This window comes from Gallus gallus, chromosome 28 (genome assembly GCF_016699485.2).
Source record: "Gallus gallus isolate bGalGal1 chromosome 28, bGalGal1.mat.broiler.GRCg7b, whole genome shotgun sequence".
Taxonomy (NCBI): domain Eukaryota; kingdom Metazoa; phylum Chordata; class Aves; order Galliformes; family Phasianidae; genus Gallus; species Gallus gallus.
Window position 1 is genome coordinate 3,682,943 of NC_052559.1, and position 18,172 is coordinate 3,701,114.

At 53.7% G+C, this 18,172-nt stretch overlaps 2 protein-coding genes across 9 annotated transcripts; one reads left to right on the forward strand and one right to left on the reverse strand.

Annotated features, from left to right (window-relative positions):
* Nucleotides 1-970: 970 nt before the first annotated feature.
* Nucleotides 971-8,759, reverse strand: THOP1 (thimet oligopeptidase 1). Its single transcript, XM_424048.8, has 13 exons — nucleotides 8,654-8,759; nucleotides 8,047-8,250; nucleotides 6,895-7,043; nucleotides 6,428-6,535; nucleotides 5,854-5,956; nucleotides 5,441-5,601; nucleotides 5,180-5,315; nucleotides 4,708-5,074; nucleotides 4,258-4,459; nucleotides 3,952-4,138; nucleotides 3,562-3,690; nucleotides 3,129-3,265; nucleotides 971-2,997 (listed from the first exon to the last, which is right to left on the reverse strand). The coding sequence occupies exons 1-13, from the start codon at nucleotides 8,667-8,669 to the stop codon at nucleotides 2,839-2,841; spliced, it is 2,058 nt and encodes a 685-aa protein (XP_424048.3). The 5' UTR covers nucleotides 8,670-8,759; the 3' UTR covers nucleotides 971-2,838.
* A 423-nt stretch (nucleotides 8,760-9,182) lies between these two features.
* On the forward strand, nucleotides 9,183-17,986 carry SGTA (small glutamine rich tetratricopeptide repeat containing alpha). 8 transcript variants are annotated; one of them, XM_046904599.1, is made up of 12 exons: nucleotides 9,183-9,523; nucleotides 10,255-10,389; nucleotides 11,507-11,610; nucleotides 11,823-11,907; nucleotides 12,552-12,651; nucleotides 13,394-13,498; nucleotides 13,688-13,826; nucleotides 14,450-14,512; nucleotides 14,941-14,978; nucleotides 15,879-15,968; nucleotides 16,189-16,312; nucleotides 16,600-17,986. In XM_046904599.1, exons 2-11 carry the CDS (start codon nucleotides 10,290-10,292, stop codon nucleotides 16,301-16,303), a joined length of 939 nt encoding a protein of 312 aa, XP_046760555.1. In that variant the 5' UTR covers nucleotides 9,183-9,523; nucleotides 10,255-10,289; the 3' UTR covers nucleotides 16,304-16,312; nucleotides 16,600-17,986.
* Nucleotides 17,987-18,172: the final 186 nt, after the last annotated feature.

Genomic DNA, 18,172 nt, shown 5'->3' on the forward strand with positions numbered 1-18,172 from the left:
GGTGCTGTGCTCTGAGCCCACTCCCTGCCCTGTCCCAGTCCATTGCTGACATCCTGCGGGCTCGGGGAGCGCTGACGGAGCCGGAGGTGCGGTATTACCTGCAGCAGGTGATCGCCGGGCTGCGCTACCTCCACGGGCACAGCATCGTGCACCGGGACCTCAAACCAAGTACGCAGGGCACGGGGGTGGGGGGAGGGCTGCAGCCGCTCTCGGGCTGATGTCCCCCTGCAGGTAACTTGCTGGTGACCATGGAGATGCAGGTGAAGATCGGGGACCTGGGGCTGGCACGGCAGGTGGCGGCAGGCGGGCGGCACTGGGGGTGAGCACAGCCATGGCACGCGGCCGTGGGGGTACCAGCATGGAGCTCACACTGCCCTCCCCGCAGGGTGCTCTGCGGCACGCCGGGATACCTGGCCCCAGAGGTGCTGGAGCGCAAAGGCCACGGGCTGCACTCAGATGTGTGGGCGCTGGGCTGTGTCATGTAAGTGGTGGCCCAGCAGGTGGGCAGGGGGTGCCCACGGCCCTGCTGAGCACCCCAACCCCCCCAAGGTACGTGGTGCTGACGGGCAGCCCACCCTTCGAGGCAGCGGAGCGGCAGGAGCTGCACCAGCGCATCCGTGCAGGGCAGTATCCCATGCCCAGCTGCCTCTCAAGCCACGCACAAGCTCTCCTTGCACAGCTGCTGGCTCCCGAGCCCACGGCACGACCCAACCTGCAGGATGTGCTGGACCACAGCTTCTTCAGCAAGGTGTGGGGCGGTGGGGGAGCAGCCACAGACCCACAGAGCCACGGGGAATCAGTGCCTGTCACCGCGCAGGGCTTCACGCCGGCCACGCTGCCGCCCCACGCCTGCCACGCCGTGCCCATCCTCAGCCTGCTGTGGGGATGGCTGTGCCACGAGCGCCGTGCTGCAGTCGCCTCCAGCATCAGAAGGAGCAGCTTCCTCACCCGGACCTGAACCACGCTGACATCCGGCATGGGAAAATGTTTATTAGTGCTAGGAATCATCTAAAATCCAGTCATTGAAACAAGCAGGGAGGGACGCGACCATTACAAACGGCACACACACACACACACACACACACCGGTTTGCCCTTAAAAGGTTAACAAAATGAAACAAGAAAACCCACAAATGGGATCTCTCTTCCCTGGTGGGGGGGCGGAGGGATAAGGTGCAGCTGCAGGGAGCCTGGTGTAAGACAGCACCGTGCCTTGGGGTCAGCCCTACCAGCAGCACCGCTCACCGCACACATGAGCACGAGTAATTGGAAGGAGGGACAGAGTTATGTGGGAAGGAGGGAGGAAAGTGCACGTTTTCCCTGCCCGGTTCTCTCCCTCGAGAGAAGAGGGCAGAAGAAAACCCTGAAAGCTCAGTAAAACGTGACAGTTATAACGCTCACAGCATCAAATTGAGCACACCCAGCCCTGTGCAGCCAGCACCCGGGACAGACACTCACCTATGCCTAAAATAGAGGGTGGGGGGAAAAGACAGGATGCCTACGTGGCCCCAGAGAGGAGCACCGAGGAGCTGCATTGCTGCCCAGGGACCCATCTGCAGGGCAGGGTGAGGGAGGATGGCCCTTGTGGCAATGGGACGGGGACAGGAAGGTGACAGCAGTGGTTTTGTCCACTCATGGTGCACGCTTCTCTTCAGCAGCTGGCCCAGCTTTCATCCCAGGGGGTGAAGCAGCCCAGATGGAAGCTTGGGGACAGGAGGAGAAGCACAGGGAGCAGTTGGGGCCAGCAGTGTGAGCTCCAACAGCAGAGGAGCTGCAGGGCCCACTGCCTGCCTCTGAGCAGCCCTGCAGCCGGAGCTGGGGAGAGAGCAGGGAAAACCACTCACCATAGCAGGAGCAAACCACAGCCAGGGCCTCAGCTCTCCCAGGAGGGCGCCTGCTTCCAGCCCCATGACATGTGGGCACTGCCATGGGGCCTTCTCAGGGCCGCACTGCTCTCCAGGCCAGGCGAAGGGCTGCCTGCTGTCCCCGCAGAGCCCGGCCGCTCCCAGGCCCTCCCCTGGCACCAGGCCCACTTGATATTTTTATCCCAAGCATCTGTGCTGTTTGAAGCCGCCTGCTTTTTTTCCATGGCCCTCCCCTGTCCCACCCTGGCTTAGAGCTGACACCAACAGCAACACACCCCGCTGCTGTGACCTGAGCCCCCAGGGCAGCAGCTGCCCCAGGATGACCCCAGGCACGCGGTCCTGGGTCTCTGCCCACCACACACCCCAGCCCCCCCCAGCCCACCACCCAGACAGCAGCATTGCAGCAGCTCAGGACATGACATTCTGGCAAACCCAATGTTTTTTAAGCACAGAGATTTTCCTATCTTTATTCCACAGCTGCCCAAAGATGGGGAGAGAGGGATTCCTAATAAAACTCCTCAGGCTGTTTGTTTTGTGCTCAACAGTAAGGTTACTCTGGTCACAAAACAAGTCAAGCCCTATGGGAAGTCTCATAACGAAGGGATTTTAAAACAGTGACTCAAGTTTGCTAACTTCTCACCCTCCTCCCCAGCTAACAATGAGGCTAAAACTCACCCTTCTGCAGAAATCAGGTACAAAGCTCAGCTAACTTTTGTGGTTAGTGACAGCCCCATCCCCGTTTTGGGGAGTGACAAAGGGGAATTCCATTTCCTACACAGAGCTGTCACTGCACAGCCCCAGACCAGGACCAAACCCAGCTCTGGATGCCCAGGTGGGCTCAGAGCAGGATCCTGGAGGAACAGCTCCAACGGGGCGGGCCCAGGACGTGCTGAAGTACCGGGTATTGCTGGGCCTGAGAGGACTGGTGTGTAGGCAAAGGAGCTGGCTTGACTCAAACAGGCTGGAGCAGCTTCTTAGCAGGCTGAAGGCAGCGAGTTGCTCTCCACCTTCAGTCCTTTGCTGGCCAGGAAGGCATCCTGCTTGGGCTCACGGCCCAGGAACTTCCTCAGCATGTCAGAAGCATCCAGGGACCCACCAGGGTGCAGGATACAATTCCTATAATCCATGCCCACCTGCAAGGAGAGAGATGGGAGTTGCGTGCAGGACACCCACACCCTGCTGACCTCACTGCAGTGCCTCCCACCACCTCCATCCCCTGGGGAAGGCAGCCCCTGAGTTTGGCCACGCAGGACATCCTCCCTACCTTGCAGTTCATGATCCCCTCCTGCTTGAAGCGTGTGTGGAACATGTCCATGGAGTACACTTCGCTCCAGAGGTAGCCATAGTACTGGGCATCGTAGCCTCCAGCCAAGTGGCCAAACGTAGCCGGCATGTTTGTACCTTCACAGCAAAGGGAGGGAAGGGTTAACTGGAAAGGTTGCAGGAACTGCTCATGGAAAAAGCCCTCCATGCCGTAAATGTGTCAGAGAAGGCACTGTATCAGCCTGTCCACAACTGCAGGGGAAATTCCATCCCTGTTTCCCATTATTTTTGGTATGGTTTCTGCCCTGCTTTTCCTGGAGTCAGTGGAAACCATCCCCTCCAAGCCAGCCTGAAGCCCCATCCCAGAAAGGAACCTGCAGAATCAAAGCCACAGAAACAGCACAAATGGGACCCCCAGCAGGAGCCCCGCATACCTGGGGTAGCAGGGACACCCAGCACCTCTTCACAGAGCTGTGCAAACACTTCCACGGGGTCAGCCTTCGTCTGGGTGTGCAGCGCCTGGTCCACCTTGGCCAGGACGATCTGACGCAAGTTGAACAGCCCTGTTCCCGGGGGGAGGAGGAGAACTGAGGCCCAGGGGCTCCCAGCTCTCCCCCCACAGATGTGGCTCCTTCCCCCCAGGCCTCTCAATCCCCCCAGGCAACAAGACAAAGCCTTTCATCTAACCATCCTGACCAGGCAGGTCACCCAACGGTCCCCTTCCCTGCCCCGTAAGCAGCGGACACTCTGGCAAGGCTCTGTCCTCACTGGGAATAGCACACAACCCTCTATTCCTAAATCCCACATCCCTCTTCAGCACCTACCCGTGTTTGCTTGCCGGGATTTAATGAGCTTTTCCAGCAGTTCATCAGGAATGGGGCTTCCTGTTTTGTAATGTCTGGACATGCGCAGCAGCGGCTCCTTCTCCCAAACCCAATTCTCCAGCATCTGTGATGGTGCCTCAACAAAATCCCTCTCCACGTGTGTCCCACTGAACATGGCAAACTCCGCCTAGAAGACACATCCAGACAGTCAACCACATCTCCAAGTGGGACATAACTCAACCCTACGTGAGAGCACAAGGGGGGAAGGTAACAAACCACGCCTCTGCCAACCCAGCCAGACCTCACCTGAGAGCACAGCTGGTGCATGACGTGCCCGAATTCGTGGAAGTAAGTCTCCACTTCATCGTGCTGCAGCAAGGAGGGGGCATCTGGAGTGGGCTTGGTGAAATTGGCCACCATGGCAGCCACTGAGATCTGCCGGCTGGAGTCCGGCAGGAGGCAGCCTGGCTGCAGGCCGAAGCAGGCCGCGTGCCCATACTTCCCTTCCCTGGGTGAGGAAGAGGAGTTTGTTACATGGATGCTCCCAGGCTGCCAGTCACGAGCCGCCACACAGGGCACTGAGGTTTGCTCAGCAACCCTGGCGATGCTGCAGCTCACACAGACCCAGTGCCCCTGGGACAGCTCTGCCACAGCCACGCGGTGGGGAGAGGGACGTCCCCTTCTCCTCCTCAGGCACACAGCAGACTCTGCTCCCACTGCCCCTCCTCCCTCAGTCTGGTTTGCCCCGAGCCTCACCGTGGGTACAGATCCAGGTAGAATTTGCCAATGGTCTCCCCGGAGGAGGTGTCCTTCACTGTGTAGAGCTGGACGTCCTCGTGCCACACCTGAGCCTTCTCTTCCAGATGGAAGGTGAGCCCCAGCAGCTCCTGGTAAATGGCCAGTAGGCCTGTGGTGACCACCTGCATGGGGAAGTACTCCTTCAGCAGATTCTGGTCCACGCTGTACTTGGTTTCCTCCACCTGATTCATGTAGTAGCGCATGTCCCAGGCATTGATGCGGTTGTCAAACTCCAGGCCTCGCTTCTCACACTCTTTCTTTTTCAGGTCCAGGATCACTGCCCGTTCCTTCTCCCCAAGGGGTTTCAGCTTCTGGGCCAGCTCATCTGGGAAAGCACAAGAGGCAGCGTTAGTGCCCGGGGGTGAGAACAGCACCCTCGGCCCAGCAGTGCCCCCGTTCTTCCCCTCCACCCCACAGCCAGGGGCCATACCCAGGAAAGTAGCCACTGTCTTGCTGCTTTTAGCCATGTTCATCTCCAGCACAAAGTCAGCATGCGTGCTGAAGCCCAGCAGACTGGCTTTCTGAGCCCGCAAGTCCACCAGCTCCTTAAGGATCAAGCAGTTCTCCTGCAATGCAAAAGCACACAGCTTAGCATGAAGTACACAAGAAAGGAAGCATGAGTTGTCCATGGAAGAGTCCTAACTGGCATCCACTCCTCTTGGCCCTGCTGGCTAGCAGTGAGGCCACCTACCTCTTTGCACCTCGAGTTGAACATCTCCTCCACCTTCCTCCTTGTCTCAGGCACGTAGCACTTCTTCAAGAGAGGGAAATAGTGTGGGTATTTCAAGGTGACTTTCAGCTTGCCATCCTCTGTCTTCTCCAGAGAGTTCAAGAAGTCCTCAGGGAGTCCCCCTGAGAAAAGAGCAGACAAATGACAAAGAGCCCAGATCTCTCCCCAAAACATACGATTTGTGCACAGAAACAGGCTTCTGCTCCTTCACCACAGCAATCCCAGTGCTCAGATTCCTGCACACTGGCTGGGCCATGGTACCAGAGCACAAACACACTTCTTGCCCACGGAGAAAAAAGGGCAGACCATCCTTTTTAACTCTGTACCTGGCCCACCACTACAGCAGTGAGCTGGCAAGCACGAGTAGTCCATACCTAGTTCCTCCCTTGAGAAGGGCAGAAAGGTGGTGTCCTCATTCAGGTTCTTGTTGAAGTCTATGCAAAGGACGCTCAGCTTCTTCTTAATAGCTTTGATTTTCTTTCAAATAGAGATGAACAGGAAAATGTCAGTCCAAATGGCAAAGTCAAACAGCACCGTTCAAACCTCCAGCCAGCAGCCTGCCTGCTGAGTTGCCCAGTGGTTTGCAGTTGGCTTTTATTCAAACACAACGCTGCAGAATTAATTGCGTGCAGGCGCTGAGCTCTCAGCCTGGAACAGGCTCTCTTTGATCACACCTGGTAGGTAGCAGCCACCTCAGCAAGGTCCCAACTGCCTCCTGCCGGCTCAAGAGCTGCAGGTGCTTAAGCAGCTGCCTCCCCTGCCCTTATTTCATCTCATTTTCTCTTTTATTTTTAACCTAGATTCAGGCTCCTTCACCGAGCCACTAGCTCATGGTAGGAGGGAGACCCTAAGCAGCTCAGCCCTCAGTCTGCCCACCTCACCCCCAGCTCCAGTGGGACTCCCTCCCTACCGCCCCGCAAGGCCTCCTCTGCATGTCTGTGGTCTCACCTCCTGTGTTTCCTCAGGGAGATGGAGACCATTTCTTTTGCCCAATTTGATCAGCCTCTCCAGGTACCTCTTTGCTTCAGGCTTCAGTGAGGCACTCTCTGCTTTCTCCTGTAAAACAAAGCCAATGAGCACAGAGAGCCAAGGGATCAGGCATGCTCACACAGCTGCTGCAGAAAGTTGGTTCTGAGACCTGTTGGCAACTGTAACACTGGTGACACAGAAGCATTACCCAGCCCTTTTTCCACAAGCAAGGCAAGGATACCAACAACTTTTTACCAAAAGGATAACCAAAGCTCTGGGTTTGTATAACAGCCTTCAAATTTCAACTCTCCAGGTCACACTAAGCATCTAGACCATACAACTACTCAGTTCCAGACCCAGCATCGCTTGCTTCTAAGGTGTGGGACAAGGGAAGAAAGTTTGCTGTCATTCCAGGAAGTTTCAGTTCCCCACTCAGAGGCACACACCTGGAGCCAGACAATCCTCTGGTACACATCCTGCCTCATGCTCATCTCCACATCAAACTCCGAGAGCTTCTTGTCAGCCTCAGTGCTTGCTGCACGGATGTCTTTGCAAGGAGAGACGTGCTGGGGGAAGTCCAGCATGTTCCGACGGACTGGAAAGACAGCAGAGAGATTACAAAAAAGGCAACAGCTTTGTGTCCCAGTGCTGCTCACGAGTGGGAGTGCAGACAGCAGGTCTGTGTTAAGTGGGAGCCAGTCTGACAGCCCTGGAGCCTGACCCAGCTGCCCACACACAGGGAGCGCAAGGCAAGCTGCTGCCCTCAGACAAATCTGGAGTGATCCTTGCTGTGCACCCATTCACCCCTTGCTCACTGCCATGCCCTCTGATCAGATCTATCCACCGATTTCCCACTACACTCAGGCCTTCTCGTAAAACTTGCATGACTTTTCCAACTATTTTGCCAGGCTTACCTGGTACCAACAGAATCACAGCACTTGTATGCTGGCAGACACGCAGGCAGCACGGCTGCGTGCCTCCTTCCACAATGGAACCAGGCCACCAGTGACACACCTTCATTGCAGATGCTTCTTGAATGCTGCAATGCCCCAGGTGTGCTCTCTCCTGACTTATCTCCATTTTAGGAATGAATGTACAGAAAACATTCCTTGCTACCACTGGATAATGCTATGCCATCCCACCACGTTACTTGTCAGAACCCCTATAGTAACAGCAATATTCAAACAGATAAGACACACAGAGATATCCACGCGCTGCCCTGGAGAAGAAACCAAAAATGACAACGAGCTAAAGATTTCTGAGGCTTCTGTCAACGCACAGTTTGTTCCTACTGATGCACCTTGACATATAAAATCAGCAGACAACCTTGAAAACAAACTGCTCCTCCTGCAGACCTTCCTGCTGCCAAAGCACTGTTCTCATTTTAGACGTAGGTTTCCGCTCCAAGTTTACTCTTTGCTTTGTACTTGTACCTAGCTCTGTAAACATTTAACTAGAAAAGCATACACACCACGGAGGGGGTCAAGGGGAGGCAAAAGGAGATGACAGCACAGAGCCAAAAAAAAAAAAGGTGCAAAAAATACACATATTAAGATGGAGATTTCCTGATAGGGAGCGCTCCCACTTCACACACGTACCTGTATATTCCACTTCCACATCCGCCAGTGCCTTCAGGGTGTTCTCATAGGACACCTCGCCCTGCTCCTGGGAGCCCACCCGGTCGTACACCAGCTTGGTCCTCTCGGTGAGCTCTGCTGCCATGCGCTCGATCTGCTCAGCGCTCAGATCCCAGCGCAGCTGGTTGGCTGGCGGGCGGGGGGACTGACTGTCCACCACGTTGCCTGGGGGGAGCAGGAAGGAAACCGTGCGCTGAGCTGGGAGGAAAACTCAGCTGCGCGCCCAGAGTTCGGTAAGGGCACCCAAGAGAGGCCCAGCACACGGGCTGTGCCACGCTGCAAGGACACAGAGCGCTGCGTGCCAACAGCGGGGGACGGCTCTGCAGCGCTGCTCACCGTGCCCTGAGCTTCCCGGGGGGCGGTTGGCACGGAGGGATGGAGCTCAGCCCCCCCAACGGGGCTGTCCGGGGCCGGGGGTCCCCTCGGGACCCGTGGGGCTGCCCTGTCCCCCTCCCCGCTCGAGCTGTGCCCCCATCCCCCGGCTCTCGCCCCCGCCCCAGGCCTCCTCCCCCCACCCTCCGTCCCCCCCGCACAGCTCGCTGCAGCCCTGGGCCCCCCGGGCCGCTACCTGTGGGGGGAGCCATGCCGGGAGGCCGCGGGGCCCCGCTGCTGCTGACGAGGCCGCGAGGAAACCGCGCCGGCCCCGCGCACCGAGCATGTGCCTGAGCAGAGAGGCGGGCGGGCAGAGCGGCCGTGCTGAGGGATTGTGGGAGCGGGGAGGACCGGGCCGCTCTCTACGTCTCTTCAGCTCAGCGCGGCGCAAGGAGAGCGGCCCGGTCGTCGTCCCCGCTTCGCCCGTGACCCTGAGCGCCATCGCGCCGCCGGCAGCGGAGCCCCCGGCCCGGTCGGGCCGCACGCCCGTTCCCATGGCGACACACCCCCGGCCGTCTCTATGGTTAACGAGGAGGAGCTGCAGCCGCGCTTCCGGCCTCTAGCCGTCACATAGGAGGGCGCGCAGTGCGCATGCGCCGAGCGCTCCGCCCCTCCCATTGCTCTGTCATGGCGGCTGAGGGCGGGGCCTCGCCGCTGCGCACGCGCTTTGAGCGCTGCAGGCGACGCGCCTGCGCAGTGTCTCGAGGGCCGCACGCAGGCGCGTCAGGTGGGAGTGGCGCATGCGCAGTGCTGCGCCCGCCCTGACTGAGGGGAGCGTCGCGGTGCCCGGTGAGCGGGGCGTGGCGGGGCGGAGCGGCGGGGTCGGGCCGGGACCGGGGGGTGGCGGCGGTGGCGGTGGCGGCAAGGCCGGGCTGCGCAGCACTGCGCTCCTGGTCGGCCGAGGCCTGGCTCTGGGCCGGACGGTCCATCTCGCCTGGGGTCTGGCGTGGGCCGTCCCCCGTGGGCCTGCGGTGGGGCTCCCGCGCTGTGCGGGCCTCGAGCTGCGGGTACGCGGCCCGCTGTGCCCATTGGGTCGGCCTGGCTCGGAGCTGTGGGCTCGAGGAAGGTACCCCCACACACACAGCCCGGTGCCCGGGCCGGGCCTGGAGCCCCCGGGGCCTGGCGGAGAGCTGGGCCGGGCACCGGGGGTTCCTTTCGCAGGGGTTGTATTTAAGCAGTTGAGTTCAATTAACGAACCCTGCGTGGTTTTCTGTGCTCCCAACCTAGTTCTGTGTCGTACAGAAGCAGAGCCACGTTGGTTCCCTGCAGGGCAGTGCAAGCAGCTGTTTGTGTCCGAACCTATGGGGGGACTTCTGCAGAGCTCCAGCCTTGGGTGTGCTCTTGGGGTCACCATTTACACGTGCCGACCCCTTGTCTTTGTCTGACTCCCAGGTTAAGTTGGGAAGAGGAGGGCCGTGGTTTTCTTAGTGGAGATCTCCTCAGTGCTGAGTTTTTCTGATCCCGTTCAGTTGAGGCATTTCTGTGGGCTGTGTGTCTGTAACGCCTTTCATGTCATTCCCTTGGCAGTGGCCGTGCGGGGAATGGAGGGGCTGTGGGGTAAGGGGGAGGAATTGAGGGGAATTGAGGGCTGTGCAGAGGGGAATTGAGGGCAAGGGGGCCAGCAGGGGGGCTGTTTTTAGAGTAAAGAGATTAATGGAGGCTCTGGAGGTCTTTCTCCGTCCTAAAGGATTGTCTCATCCCTTTCATATCAGGAGAGAACAGCAGAAGACACCTTTGACTTCCTGCCCATCAGGTCATATAACTTCTTTCTCTGCAGATACTTCTTTTTTTTTTAAGTTAGAAGAAGTCCAAACAGATCACAGCCTCCCAGAATGGCAGACCAGAAGCGCCTTGCATACTCCATCATCCAGTTCTTACATGACCAGCTACAGAACGGGGGTCTTTCTCCAGATGCTCAGGAGAGTTTAGAAGGTAGGTGGCCATATACTCTTCTCTGTTTACGTGTCTGGCTCTGTCAGCCCAGCTCATGGAGCAATTTGGACGTTCGATTGCTGTCCTCTGCCTCATAACTTGCCTGGGCTGTTTCTAACATCCAAGCTTTTCCAAGATTTGAATGAGTTTTTCCTCTTGGGCAGATATCCAGGGAATTAGAGATGCTGATTGCTTATCTGATTTCTTGTTACCTCTTTCAAAAGTAGATTAGCTTGAGGAACGGATATACCTGGGATCAAAAGCCTCCCTGACCCTGGGTTTGAGATTTAAAACTTTTTATCTTAAATTAGGTTGAGTGGAGAGTTTTGTAACACGGTGTAAAACAAGAACTCTGTGATGGTACGGAAATGATTTATACTTACAGAGTGCTTTTCCAGGTCTGCTATCAGAGTGCTTTTCCACATCACACCGTGAAGCATTCATACAGGCTTTTGCAGGGGGCTTCGCTGGTAATGAGAGCACACTGATCTTAAAAGATCTGCATAAGGAGCTTATGCTTTAGTGTTTGGCCTGTATGCTTGTCCCTGTGGAAGAGAGAGTGCAGGCAGAACGTGGTGGTTATGTTCCTGAGTGAGGCAGGAACAGAGAGATCAGGGATAGTGTGTTGGCTGACACGAGCAGCTTATTCCTTATTCCTGGTGCTTTTGGGCTGTCAGGAATGGTACAAGAGCTATTGCTGTTGCTGGGCTCCCTTCTGTCTTTGCTGGGGGTGGGTTTCTGACCCGGCGTGGGTATGGTGGACCTCTGGATGGCCACAGCATGGATCAGAGCAGCCTCCTGGTGGCAGGTTGCTCGTTTCCTGTGTTTTAAAAACATGCAGTTGTCTCCTTGCTCTGAGCTTTGGGAGTGCTTGTAAAGTCTGTTAAACGTCCACCTGCTCTAAAGTTGCCCGAGGGGATGGGAATTGTGACTGATGCTTCCCAGGTGCTTCCTTTCCAGCACCAGTGTTTGCCCAGCTCTGAGAGTTTGACAAAACATGCTATGTGTGGTGTGTTGCGTTTTTCTAGCATGTTCGACTGTAAGAAATGCAGGTGTTGTGGAAGAGAGCTAAGTAATTAGAATGGGGAGAGCTAATTACCTGACTCATTATGCCCAGTGGCGATCCAGTGCCTGGAGACAGCTTTTGGAGTCTCCCTGGAAGACCAAGGCCTCGCAGTGTCGCGGACTCTCCCTGAAATATTTGAAGCTGCTGCAGGAAAGGTGAGCCAATTCCCTTAAATATGTGCTGAGTTTCAATGTGAGCAGCCAAAGTGATGAGCTTTGCTTGGTTTCTGCAACGGTGCTGCCCCCCCGGGAGGCGTGTGGGAGTGAAATGTTTTGGGCTCGATGTGCCAGTGCTTGGGAAGGGGGAGGTGTGGAACTTCTCTGTGGGAGTCCTTATCTCAGCACAGCATTCTCTCTTTCCTTGTAAGGAGCCTGAACACATCAGAGCAAACTCGGAGCCAGTCACCCCCTCTGAAGATGACATAGCTGAAGCTGAAAGGCTCAAGACTGAAGGTAGCTTCCTCTAGAGCTGGGGTTTAATGAGGTTTAAATGATGATGGGGAGGCAGACTTAATTCACTCGGCACCTGGGGAGTGCACGGATGGGATCAGCTCTTTGTTTCTGCTTGTTTCTCTGCTTGTGTGTAGGTTGGTGTTATTTAGCTGCCACAGAACCTACGTAGACAGCTGGGTCAGCATTTTCTTTTGCATTCTAAAGGCCCGTGCTGTGCAGATGTGGCATCATTCCTGTTGAGCTCTCCTCTGTGTGCTGCCTTTTCTCTGCCATGCAAGACAGCGTGAGCAGTGCTGACATACAGCAGGGAGCTTTCTGTAAGCCAGTGCACCGCGTTGATTTCCAGAGCACAGAGTAGCTCTGGGGAGGCCTCTGCTGTGCCTGAGATGGGAGAGCAGCTGAGGATGCTGAGGGAGCTTGCAGGATCCCATCTGAAAGGTTGACAAGTAAAACTGCCGAGATATGGATCTCTTGCAGCACTACTGAACATGCCTCACACTTGCACACAGTTTGATAGATCAACAAGAGATGCAAGCTCTTGGCTTCTCTTTTGTTCTGTTTTCTTAAGAAGATCAGAGATCCAGGCTCGTTGCTTTTGTTTGCCTCCATTTTTAACTTAATCAGCCTTCTCTCCGTTTCTTTAGGAAATGAACAAATGAAGGCAGAGAACTTTGAAGCTGCTGTGTCTTTCTACGGAAAAGCAATTGAGTTAAATCCATCCAATGCTGTGTATTTTTGCAACAGGTACTGGTTATCTGTGCCCTTGCACGCCTGTGGTTTTGGCCCTTCCTTCTTAAGCCTCAGGCTCCTGCTTGCTCAAAACCCCCTTTCTAAAGTTATGTAGGCTGCTCGTTCCATTGCTTGCTCTTTGTGGTGGTTTTGCTTTTGTTTTTTCCTTAGCTCAGTGACACACTTTCCTCTGCCTCTTGCCAGCTCTGTGCCCTGGCATCTCTCAATAGGATGTAGGTGTGGAAACAAACCCTTTGGCATTTTAAGAGAGATAAGGGTTCCAAGGAGCGCTGTCTGCTTTCATACAGTTAACTCTTTAAGTAAGATAAAGGGCTGGGATTTGAAAGGCTCTGTTGAGAATAAAAACAAAGGAGTAAAGTGAGACAAGCTGAAGGCTTGCTATCATGCTATCTCCTTATGTGGAGAGTATGGGAAAATGGGAGAAGCAGTCCTTGTGACTCAGAAATGGAGGTCGAGAGATCAGGCTGGGCCAGGGATGGGATACTTTCCTGCTTCCTTCCTCTTGGAATGTCTGTAAGGAGGAGTGAGAGCTCAGATTTGTTTGCAGTAGGAACAGAATGTGAAGCGGAGTGTTTGGATAGCAACCTGCTCACGTAGGTACAGTCTGGATTTATGTCAAGTTCACACTTTGACTTTCCCTTTAGAGCAAGAGGCTGCAGAGAGGGAGCAGAGGTGACCTTGATCAGCATGTTGAAGCTGATAAGTGTTTTCTGCACATCTTTCTTATTCTCTCCAGAGCTGCTGCATACAGTAAATTAGGAAATTATGCTGGAGCAGTCAGAGACTGTGAAAGAGCAATAGGCATTGATCCAAACTACAGCAAAGCTTACGGCAGAATGGGGTAAGTAAGAGAACAGGTTTTGGTGCCAGAATTTTAGTCTCAAAGTGCTCTGTGGTAATTACACTATCAGCAGTGTTCTGCCCTGGAATGCCATGTAAAAATACCTGATGTTTCACCTCTGCTGGGGATGGAGGAAGGCTGCGAGTGCTTATCTACCTCTGTAACTTTCTTTTATTTCCACTTTAATAGCTTGGCCCTCTCCAGTTTAAATAAACACACAGAAGCTGTTGTCTACTACAAAAAAGCCCTGGAGCTTGATCCAGACAACGACACGTACAAATCCAACCTTAAAATAGCCGAACAGAAAATGAAGGAGACTCCTAGTCCGGTAAGTTCTGAAACCAACACTTAAATGTGGATGAGATTAAATGGAGATTTCTTTACTGCACTGCTGCAGGTGCTAGCAGGCGCTGTCTGCCAGGAGCTTGGTTGTGTTTAGGATACAAATCTTGCATGCAGATGGAGGGGAGATGGTTAACGAGTGCTGCTGTGAACCCTTCCACTAGAACCCAGGGAGAGCAACTTCTGTGCTCTGCTGGAGCGCAGTCACCTTGGGCTGGGAAGTGAGGCTGATTAGAAGGAGCTTTTTGAAACACTGTTTTGGTACTTTGAAGGGGATTTCAGTTTTCTAGAGCCTTCTGTAGCTCAGAGGTGAGCAGGTGGGTGTGTTTGACTTGGCAGGCGTGCTGGGTTGGGGCAGTACATCACTGGCACGGCTGGGCTGGTGTGAGAGGCACTCAGTAATGCATGTGATGCCATCGTTGCTATCAGCATGTGCCCTTTGCCTCCCCGAGTGAGCTGATCCCCAGCCTGCCCTTTGTCATGCTTTGAAGACCACATTCTGATAACACAGGGAGCATCGAAGTGTTAGCATTCATTGCAGCGTGCTGTTTGTTGCATCAGAAAGTAAGGGGGTGTCACCACCCACGTGTGGTGTCTTTATTCTTACAGACCGGAGGTCCTGGAGGATTCGATTTAGCTGGCTTGCTGAACAACCCTGGCTTCATGAGTATGGTAAATGTGGGCACAGATCACAGCCAGGCTGTATCCAGTCTGTGCATTTATCCATTCAGGATGAAACGTTTTGGGACATGGCGTGGGGAGTTCCTGTGTCTCATGAGCAGCTTTGTTTTCATTTCTTCGTTTCGGTGGTGGTGTGAGGAAGCTGTGCTTGTATTTTTCACCCAGGTCCAATAAAGAGCCAGTGACTTATTCACAGGCTGCTCCTTGTGACGTGCTGGGTGTGGAAAGGGTGCCTGTTCTGCATTACCAGCCTTGTCTTGTGTGTTGCACTGTGCTTCTCTTTGCTATTTTTGTCCTATTGATCTGTTTCCAAGTATTTCTGCCTTGGCTTTGTTCGTAGTTGAATGGCACAACATCTGCATATCTACCCAGGCATTTCTGACTAAATAGGGTGTCATTTTTTTCCCCTCTTTAAATAGGCATCTAACCTAATGAACAATCCACAAGTACAACAGCTGTAAGTTTGATCCCATGTTCTCTTTCCTCTTTGAGTCACTCCTTTGAGGCTGTGGTGGGAGGGGGGTGGGTGCTGGAACCAGAAATGTGGAAGGCAGCCCTTAAAGCAGCCCTGTCTCCTGAGCCACTGTGTGTTTTGAGTACTCTGGACTGTGTTGAAGAGGAATCTCAATAGGAGGCAGGATAGATTGTGGCACTGGAGTTGCATTTGGGAAGCTGGGGACAGTTTGGCTCTGCTGCACGGTATCTGTGTGATCTGGAGGCAAGATTTCACATCTCTCTCTCTGATAGAACATTTTGATTCTTTGTACTGCAGAGTTATGAGGATCGATTCATAACATCTGTCAGATGCTTAGACAATATAAAGCCATAAAGTGAATAAAGCATGTACCTCTCCAGTCTGTCCCTTCAGAGCTCAGGCAGACAGTGAGCTGCAGCCCTTCTGGAGCTCATCCTTTGGTTACTGTATGAAGCAGCCCAGCTACAGGGCTGAACATCTGCTGCCGTTTCCATTTGCTTCTGCCTGCTCCTTCCACTTCTGTTGTCAGCTGAGGTTCTGTGCCAGGTGCAGCCTGAGGACTTGCAGGGGAAGGGGCTTTGCAGACCCAATGCATTCTGCACTGATAACTGTGAATCAGTGCTGAGGCTGTCCTGTCAGTAAATCACATTTGGTGCAGAGCTATCAAATACCTTGTGTGAGGACGGGCAGTGTTTTAATTAAGCATAACACCAAGCTTGCGCTCAGAGGGAAGAATATTTGTCGATGCAGTAACTGAAGCTGTTATAAATACTTCTACATATCGTGCAGCTTAAACAGTTGCTCTTCTTTTCCCCTCCTAGTGTAAAACAAAAAAGATTTTGGTGTGTTTTCTGCTCTGAGCAATGACTCTTCTTTCCACAGCATGTCTGGGATGATTTCTGGTGGCCATAACCCCATGGGAGCAGCAGGCACCAGCCCCTCCACGAATGATCTTGCCAGCCTCATACAAGCGTGAGTAGGGAGCTGGCTGTCTTCTCCACAACCTTAATCAGTAAACAGACTTCAGATTTTCTGACCAAAAGTGCAAACTTCAGTTAAGGGTTGAGTAAAGTTGCACTGTAATGCGAGCTGCTTGTTAGAGCAGAGTTCTGGCAATCACCTGGGAAGAATTTCCTAGCACTGGTCGTGTCAGTGTGTGAGAACACAGTAACTGTAGCTTGTTCTCCTGCAGGGGCCAGCAGTTTGCGCAGCAGATGCAGCAGCAGAATCCTGAACTAATAGAGCAGCTACGAAGCCAGATCAGGAGTCGAACTCCAAGTGCCAGCAATGAAGATCAGCAGGAATGAACTTTACAGGTGAGGCTGTGGCCAGCTGAGTGGGGAGGATTCAGTGTTCTGCTGCAATATCTGCCTTGTGCCTTCATCTAGCAGCTCAGGGTCTCCTCCCTTCCATACAGACTGAGCTCTCTGCTGGTGCTGTGCCTTGGAGAGATGCAAGGCTCAGCTCTACAGAGCGGTGAATAAACTCCCCTTTGGAGTGGCTGGCAAATGAATTTCGTTATCTGATGTTGGCAGTTGTTAAAGGGATGCTGTATTTTCTCAGCAATTGAATTTGCAAATATCTTGTCTTCCTGTCTCTGCAGCACAGTCCATGGGAACTATGTTCTTTGCTTTAAAAACTGGAAGCCATGTGCGTGTTGCCATTTCTTGAATTGGAAGTGTCCAAGAGGGGGAAACAAAAAAAAAAAAAAAGAGGAAAAAAACAAACAAACACAGAATCCTTTGTATGACCTGCATGTTAAAGACAGCTTCACACTTTCTTTCCCCAGTCTTCGTCCTCCTCCTCCCCCTCCACTTTTCCATTAGTTTTCTTCTGGAAGCTCCAGCAAACACAAACCAGCACCAACGGTCTTTCTAAAGAGACTCAGAAATTAACGACACGGTTACATTTCTATGTTCTTTGCTACATGGGAATTTTTTTAACCCGTTTTTGAAGAACGATGCACTCTTCACTACAGGATGTCTTCGCTTTCCTGCCCACATGCCACTTCAAAGAAGTGTTCAAGTCCCACCCCCATCCTGATTCCCCTCAATCTTCCTGCCAGTTACAAGACGGTTATGTTTGAACACTCTGGAGACCACTGGATCTTCTTGCCTCCAGGAACAGGGTTTCTGTTGATTAGACTCACCATGTTTCTCATTCAGGATAGTAGCAACGTTGCCAGTGTTGTGAATACACAGGATTTGGTGACTGCCTCTCTAAGGTTAGTGTCAATGTGTCGGGGGGGCCGGGACTGATCAGGTAGAACATGCTCATTTGTGACTACTCCTTTAGAGCGAACGTTTGCAGATACACTGCTTGGGGTCCATCCCCAGCCCTGACAAAACTCGTCTAGTGCTTAGTAATTATTGTTGGAATGAGCCAATCTGTGAACTAGTCAGGTGGACAGTAAGAAAGATATAATGTTTTTGGTGTTTAAAAGGTTTCTCTTTGCTTTTTAATTTGTCTTTTATGCATGTAAGTAATCAACCCAGTTGACCGTACTGATAATAGGAGTAGAGAGGGGGCTTGAGTAGCAAGCAGAAGGAATAAAAATGCTCCTTGGATAGAAAGATATGGAGGGGCTGCTGGTTCAATGTGGGAGGAGGGAGAAGGTCCTTGTTCCTGGTACCTGCAGCTTCCCACCTGCTGGAGCTGCCTGCGTTGTTCCTGGGCGCATGGGAAGCTCCTAGAAGTCACTGGATGAGGATGGAGACTTTGGTATCGACTGTTTTTAAGGTAGTTCCTCCATGGTGGTGGGAAAGGGGTTTTCCTGGCCCTATTTCTGGGCACAGAAGCAGCTGGCTGGGAGAGGGGGGGGGGGGGGGGGGGGGGGAATGGGGAATGCCCATATAGGAGACCTGGTGGTACGAATGAGCAGGTATCTTTGACGATTAATATCAAGGAAAAGAAGATCTGTAAATGTTCCATAAATTAATACGTGGTTAATGTAACTTGTGAAGAATAAACTATTTGGACACTCTTTGCTATCCCTCTTGTCGCAGTGGCTGTCGCGCTCCGCTTTGTGCTGTGCGCTGTTGGGCTCCGTCAGCACCGCCGCGCGGACAGCGCTGCTCCGTGCGTTGCCCGGAACCTTCCGTCGCGCTGCGCGTTTCCGGCGGACTCCATTCGGCGGCGCCTCCCGCGGGGCGTGGGCGGGCTGACTGATGGCCGCC

What these genes read in the sequence shown, in the direction of transcription:
- THOP1 (XM_424048.8), bottom strand. An exon ending in TCCCTGAGGAAACACAGGAG is followed by an intron (nt 5,957 to 6,427) that starts GTGAGACCACAG and finishes TCTATTTGAAAG; the next exon opens with AAAATCAAAGCTATTAAGAA. An exon ending in AGGGGATCATGAACTGCAAG is followed by an intron (nt 2,998 to 3,128) that starts GTAGGGAGGATG and finishes CTCTCCTTGCAG; the next exon opens with GTGGGCATGGATTATAGGAA.
- SGTA (XM_015299939.4), top strand. Translation starts at nt 9,198, where the DNA reads ATGCGCAGTGCTGCGCCCGCCCTGACTGAGGGGAGCGTCGCGGTGCCC. An exon ending in GCTGTGTATTTTTGCAACAG is followed by an intron (nt 12,652 to 13,393) that starts GTACTGGTTATC and finishes TATTCTCTCCAG; the next exon opens with AGCTGCTGCATACAGTAAAT. An exon ending in ACCCTGGCTTCATGAGTATG is followed by an intron (nt 14,513 to 14,940) that starts GTAAATGTGGGC and finishes CTCTTTAAATAG; the next exon opens with GCATCTAACCTAATGAACAA.